This window comes from Solanum tuberosum, unplaced genomic scaffold (genome assembly GCF_000226075.1).
Source record: "Solanum tuberosum cultivar DM 1-3 516 R44 unplaced genomic scaffold, SolTub_3.0 scf00365, whole genome shotgun sequence".
NCBI classification, from domain to species: domain Eukaryota; kingdom Viridiplantae; phylum Streptophyta; class Magnoliopsida; order Solanales; family Solanaceae; genus Solanum; species Solanum tuberosum.
Genome location: NW_006239290.1, coordinates 363566 through 371394, shown reverse-complemented (window position 1 = coordinate 371394; position 7829 = coordinate 363566). Strand labels below are relative to the sequence as shown.

Here is a 7829-nt window from a genome sequence, read left to right as displayed (position 1 = left end):
TGCTATGCACGGGCCCAATAATATAAATGGTATATTTTGGGGGCTAATAACCGAGTTTTTGAAGCGATTGTTTGCGTGGATAAAGTATATAGTAGAAATATACATATTCTATATTATTTTAAAAGGGAGTTTATGCCCAAATTCTACTATACAATAAATATAATATATAATATTCAACAAACTTCCTTTTAAAAAGTCCCACAAGTATAATATATAATATTCAAGATTGGGAAAAGTCCCAATCTTGAATATTATATATTATATTTGGGCCTAAACTCTCTTTTATAATATAAAAAAAAAATATAAAGTATATATATATAGTAGAAAATAAAGATCCTTGCTAAAATTGGTCATATAACTTTTTTAAAATTCCGTACATATTTTCTTCTTTATATCTCACTCGGACAATTACATTAGTATATTGTTATTATGCTGTTTTTTTTTTCTTTATTTGATTTATTCATTTAAAATTTCTAAGTTACGTTTGACATATTAAAATCCATATTCTACTTTTGTTATTGTAAAAGTGTATATAGTTAAACCAAATATACATATATAAAAAATAATAGTAGGGGACGATATATCGTATAATCAACTGACTTAACTAATCACATCATTTTTAGATTTTAACACAAAATAGGATATATATGTGGAAATCATTAAAATTAATTTTAAAAATTTATCATGAACCTATATTTGTTTAGGCAGAAAGAGTTAACAATAAGAATCTAAAAGTTAAATTATGAAAGTTTTAAAATTGCCTTTTTATATTAATATCCATTCTTTTAAAATTGTGAATCCGCCTCTGCACTTGACACGTCCTCCTCTAGACTTCGATTGACAAGTAAAACACATATTCAATATGTATCATTACTTATATTTTTTGTGGTGTAGAGTTCTTATCAATAATTCAAGATTTGTATTATTTGACTAAGTAAAGATTAAGTTTATGAACCATACACGTGATTTTGAATTGGTCCTTGTGATAACCAATCATAAAATAGTCAATAATTAGGAAACAGTTTTAGACTTAAAATACCCTAATAAAGTAGATATTTTCAAATTATTTTTGATAATGATAGACGATAGTAACTAAAAACATAAAAGAATTATCACTGGCGTATTGAAAATGACCTACATTTATCTTATTTACATATTAGACCTCGATTATCCTTAACAATAATTTTCGGATAAGAATATCTATTCGTAAGTTATTAAACACCAATCGTCCTTTACCATTAAAAATGTCATTATTGAGGTGGTTTTCTAAGAATTCATCATTATTAAAGGATAAAGAAATTGCGCTAAATCCAGATTTTATTTTCATTTTTATTGGCTCTTTTTCGATTTTTTTTTAAATCCATGCTATTAGCTATATTCTTGCAAACTTTTAACATATTTTAAAAGTTCTGATTTATTTTATTTGTCTAATTCAAATTTTGATGTGATGTTTTTAATGACTAAACAAACTATTAATGTATTATTTTTTCCAAAAAATTATATGACTGAATTTTTAATTGAATGATTCTCATAATTATCCCAAAAAATCTGGGATACGGCACTTAGATAAAGACATAATATTAATTTTCTGTGTAATTGGTTGGCATAATCACACCTAATTAATTAAATTGATTAGAATATGATTAATTTTATACATTTAATTTGGTCTTAATTATGAGTTTATGACTGTTAGTCACGTTCATAGCTGTTGTCATGTGAATCCTTCTTCAAATTAGGTTGTAATATTCATACCATAATTATATAATACCACAATTATATCGTACCTAATACCTCCATAAATAAGTTATTTTTCACTATTTAATTATTGATTCCGTTTACATAAGTCGTGTTAAAATAATTTTGAAATCATAGGTGAGAGTTCAATTTCTGACAGATCACCTAAGAACTTGCCTTTGTCTCCACTCATGAATGATAATTAGTAGTAATTTTTATGAATGAACCTGCCACAAATTCTGCTTGATTATTAGGATTTTCGTATAAATTATTTCGTAAATCTGAATTAAATTGTCCACAAATTTTGACAGATTATTAAGAGTTTTTAAAAAATTTCACAAAATTAAATTGAGCTAAATCAACTCCAAATTTGATATTTATATCTATGATGAATCACGTTATGTTTAATTAATTTATAGCCACATATTTTAAATTCCACTATGACCTACATGTAGACTAATAGTAGCAAGGAATCAAAATATTAAATTCTATAATTGGTTAGAATCTCTAATAAATAATACCACGTATAATTATTTTTTCCTATACATAGAGTCATTGCCCTAATAGTTACGTAATAGTAGTCAAAGGAAGTAAAAGAACAAACAAAAAGATGACGTACGTAATAATAATTGAGATTTAAATTTAATATTTATAGATATTTAATTTTTTAAAATATAAATATGTTATATTTAGCTCTAATAAATATTCACGTTAAGAAAGATGTGTTAAAGCCTTACCAACATTAGTTAATTGTTATTGTATTTAATATCGTTATAAGCTTTATGGACATTTATAAAAAAGTGTTAATTGCTCTTAAAAAAAGTAACAATTAAGCTATTGTTATGAATTAGTTACAACTAAAAATTATTTTTAATATAATGCTAATTCAATTGAACTCATATTCAAACTTCTAACTCCACCTGACCTTCATAGCTTTCTTGATAATCTCAATGGTTTATGTTATATTTAAGACAAAAAAGTTTTGTAATGTACCCTCTATGTAATTGTATAAATAGAGTCATGCTATGTGATACACTTGAAGATTATTGTTTATTTATTTATTATAATAATAAAATTTAAAACTAAAGGGTGTATATTAAATGGGTTCCATAATTTTGATAAAAATTGCAATTTAAAAAAAAAAATACTTTTGTTAAAGCAGATACATGAAAGTGCCTGCTTCAGTCTCAAACTCTCTCTTGTATAATAGGAGAAATTTAGTTTCTTGACCTTTCAATATTGCTACTATTTTAATATAATTTTACAACATTTCTTTATTTTCCAATAAATACTCAAACTCTCTCTTGTATAATAGGAGAAATTTAGTTTCTTGACCTTTCAATATTGCTACTATTTTAATATAATTTTACAACATTTCTTTTATTTTTCCAATAAATACTTCAAACTCTCTCTTGTATAATAGGAGAAATTTAGGTTCTTGACCTTTTCAATATTGCTACTATTTTAATATAATTTTACAACATTTCTTTATTTTCCAATAAATACTCAAACTCTCTCTTGTATAATAGGAGAAATTTAGGTCTTTGACCTTTCAATATTGCTACTATTTTAATATAATTTTACAACATTTCTTTATTTTCCAATAAATACTCAAACTCTCTCTTGTATAATAGGAGAAATTTAGGTTCTTGACCTTTCAATGTTGCTACTATTTTAATATAATTTTACAACATTTCTTTTATTTTCCAATAAATACTCAAACTCTCTCTTGTATAATAGGAGAAATTTAGGTTCTTGACCTTTTCAATATTGCTACTATTTTAATATAATTTTACAACATTTCTTTATTTTCCAATAAATACTCAAACTCTCTCTTGTATAATAGGAGAAATTTAGGTTCTTGACCTTTTCAATATTGCTACTATTTTAATATAATTTTACAACATTTCTTTTATTTTCCAATAAATACTCAAACTCTCTCTTGTATAATAGGAGAAATTTAGGTCTTTGACCTTTCAATATTGCTACTATTTTAATATAATTTTACAACATTTCTTTATTTTCCAATAAATACTCAAACTCTCTCTTGTATAATAGGAGAAATTTAGGTTCTTGACCTTTTCAATATTGCTACTATTTTAATATAATTTTACAACATTTCTTTATTTTCCAATAAATACTCAAACTCTCTCTTGTATAATAGGAGAAATTTAGTTTCTTGACCTTTCAATATTGCTACTATTTTAATATAATTTTACAACATTTCTTTATTTTCCAATAAATACTCAAACTCTCTCTTGTATAATAGGAGAAATTTAGGTTCTTGACCTTTTCAATATTGCTACTATTTTAATATAATTTTACAACATTTCTTTTATTTTTCCAATAAATACCCCTTTTTTTTTATTCAGTTGCTACATTGCTGGAAAACAGTTGTCAATTTGTCATTCAACCTCGATACCCAATGGTCGGTGAAGTAAATTAATTATTTAACATTTTTCCTATTTTGTTGAGGAAAAACAAATTTCTATTTTAAAATACAATCATTTAATTAATTAATTAATTTCTCTTGGAGAAGTTAACTACTTTTCCTAATCAAGTTGTTTAGTTTACTAATTCCAATTGTTGGGTCAAATTGATCTTATCTATGTCTACATGTGACTATAATTAGTGACGTTTTAATAAGTTGAAAACACATAGGTTGTGTTTGGCGAGGAAAATATTTTTCAATATTTGATTTATCAGAATATTTTTACAAAATATTTTTTCTAAATAAGTTCTTTAAAATTAAGGAGATTGACTTTCCTAACAAAAGTATGGAAAATAAGTTTCATAACCACGTTGATATTATCCTTCACCATCCAACAAACGTGACTTCACCTTCACACCGATAACCAATAAATCGAATCGATAAACTTTAAAATCAAATCGAACCGATCGATACATAGCTCTATTTTGGCAGTTTGGCCCAATATAATTTAGAACCTGCCCAACTCAATACTAACACCCCGCTTATGAAAAATCATGCGCACACCACTGCTCATACCACTTCCTCCACCCTTAATTGATCCGTAATTACTATAATAATCAAGTTAAGGATTAGGTTACATCTGTTTAAACCTTGAGTAGTAGTTTCGTTATGTTTAATTAAAATTAGCAGCCACATATTTTAAATTCCACTATATGACCTATATGTTGTAGACTATTAATTAGTAGCAAGGAATCCAAATATTTTATTGAATTAGTTTCTTTGAGCAATTACTTAGAATCTCTAAAAAAAATAATACTATAATGTATGTATAATTTTTCTTCTACATTAGTCAATGCCCTAGTAGTTACGCAATTATATAGTAGTCCAAGGAAGTAAAAGAACATACAAAAAGATGATGTTATTATAGCATCATCATATCAATAAAAATAAAAATAACAAATAAGATAATTAAAACGAATAATTATTTAGTAAATGATTTTTAAAAAAATTTATGAACCTTTTAAATTATACATCTCTTTTGAGCCGATTGAAAATTTTACACTTAAAAAAACGTTAGACTTCACTCTAAATTTTTGCAAGTTACATTATTGCAAAGCTTAAATGTTAAGTCTAATATTTTTTTCTGTAAAATTGAGTAATATATGAACAAACTTTATATTTGAGTTTAACATAGTCCGAATGAATATATTTTTAAAATATATATTTGCATAACATTTAAAAATAGAACTATATGCCTAATTACCACCCCACTCGGAAAAGTCGAGCACACTGCATGTGAACCATTCTACTAAGGTTTTTCGAAGTCAACGCATATACGTTCACAACTAGGGATTATGTTCAGTCCATGCCAATAAAAAAATAACAAAAAATCACAATCTATCAGCACTTGAAGGGCTACACAATGGAGATGGAATCACCCCACCACTCTAACATATAAAGGACACTAGGATAAATATAAGGAATATAAGGATAAATACAAAAATAGAGTGGCAATGTCTTATTATCCAATGTAGAAGCAAAAAAAAAAGGAACAACTATGATTTGGTGGGGGTGGGGGGGATATAAAGACAAAGAAAGAAAGTAAACAATAAATTGAGTCAAAACATATATACAATTGGAAGTGCAAATATGTCAACAAGCTGAAAATATTGTAGAAAATAAAGTGGTACTAGTGATATCCTTTTTGAATTTGATATATACACACAACTTTTGCAGCAATTTTAGAAAATATTCCTAGTTTTATATTCATATATTTTCCATTTTTGAAAGAGAAAATGATGTGCTCCTAGAATAATAATGTGGTACTAGTTGTATCCTTTTTGAATTTGACATTTCAAAAGTGGTAGGAACTAAGAACTTATAAGCTTTTATAAAGATCAAAAGCAAATATATATGGTAGGAATATATTGCCTACTTGCATCAATAAACAGGGGTGGAGCTAGCATTTCGATTACAAAATTTGTATAATCGTTGATGTTTATTAAAAAATTCACGTTTCGATTACGAAATCTAAGTAATCCAGTATTTTTGATGTTTGTTAAAAAAAATTATGTAATAAATATAAATAACTAATCACGAACAAATAATTATCTTTTTTTTTGCCCCGCCTCTATCAATCTATCTATATACTTGTCAACTTGTTCAGACTTTGAGAGTGACTAGTTCACACTTTAATACATAGTTTACTAGGCATCCATGTGCATCATACTTTTATTTTTTTATATTAAACATTTTTTTGTTCCCCATCTCACTCGGTGTTATTACCTATTTTAAAGTTCAATTAATTTAAATTTACGCTGAAAATTTTATCCAAGAGATAAAACATTTTTAAAAAAAATCAAAGACCACCGGTTAAACATGATCAAAGGCTCTTAAAAAAAATTGGAACTCTTTATATAAGTGGTACTTAAGTCAAATTACAACTCCAATCTTGATGTATCAGTCAAATGTTTAGTATTATAAGTCTTCTAATATTTATTTTTTCTTTCACGTAATCTTTTACTGCACGTAACACCTAATTTTTATCTAATAAAATTTTATTCAATAAGAAATACAAGTATTTAATAGACTAAGCAAAATGTCTAGAAGTGACTACTAAATACACTAATATTTAGTAGTTTCTAATCAATTTACCCAAGATTTAATAGTGATAATATAGTATGTATATGTTCCTTAACACTAGTATGCATTTGAACATTATTTGGTTTAAGTTTACAACAATTATATATATCTAGTAAAATTCTATGAATGAAATCTGCGAAGGATAAAGTGTATAGAGATCTTATCAACTTATGGAGTAGTCATTGAAGTCTCTCAACTATCTCATAGCTATCCGTTATCTTGCATTCAACGGAAAGAGTGCTCTCTAAACCAAATGTGACCGTCAGACAAACAAGAAAAAAAGACATACCAATGGAGATGATAAAACGTATGCGGACCTTTCCCCTACCCTGTGAGGTAGAGAGGCTGTTTCCGATAGACAGTGTGGGGCTATTTTTGTTTAACAGTAAAAACTAAAATGCAGAAGGTTTTTCTAGCAATAAAAAACGAAAATATAGTTTTCCCCTACCACAGTTAATACAATTTTCAACATTTTTACATCTTGAGAGATTACTTAACCAAAAGTGCAAGATACTAAAAAGGACAGCTAAAATTCAAACATGGATAGTCTAATACACCACAGATTTAGCACTTCAATAACGGTCAAAGGCAGCAGCGGGTGGACGTCCTCCTCCCCTACGAGGGCGATCATATGGTCCAGCTCTGTCTCTGACGCTTTTCCCCTCGTAGCGTGCTGGTCCTCCACTGGAGTACCTGTCACCATCTCGTGGACCTACATCCCTGTCAAAACCCCTCTCTTTGCCTGAACCGTTCTGACCATATCGGTCAGAAACCCCATACTTATTGTCCGCGAAACGATCACCACCAGCAGGGTGCCTAAATATCATAAGAAGTCAATTTTGGTAAGATAGGGAAAAAAAAAATTAGATCTATAACACCAAGCAAGAATAGGGAAGATATCACACCTGTCATTGGCAAATCGATCACGGCTTCCATATCTATCATCTTTGCTATCATAGCGCTCCTTATCAGCATAATGGCCTCTGTCGTATTGATCATCCGTATACCGACGGTCACTGCC

The 7829-nt window shown here is 27.4% G+C and overlaps 1 protein-coding gene across 2 annotated transcripts in view; it reads right to left on the bottom strand.

The window, feature by feature from the left end:
* Positions 1 to 7201: 7201 nt before the first annotated feature.
* Positions 7202 to 7829, bottom strand: part of LOC102605479 (glycine-rich RNA-binding protein RZ1C) — a 5868-nt gene continuing 5240 nt past the window's right edge. Inside the window, exons 4-5 of one of the 2 annotated variants that reach the window (XM_006361630.2) lie at positions 7714 to 7817; positions 7202 to 7624 (exon numbers count right to left, since the gene is read on the bottom strand). In XM_006361630.2, coding sequence (XP_006361692.1) covers positions 7381 to 7624; positions 7714 to 7817 — 348 coding nt within the window. In that variant the 3' untranslated portion in view covers positions 7202 to 7380. Of the gene's footprint in view, positions 7625 to 7713 lie in introns of both variants that reach the window. The other variant, XM_015315427.1, reaches the window with a different exon arrangement.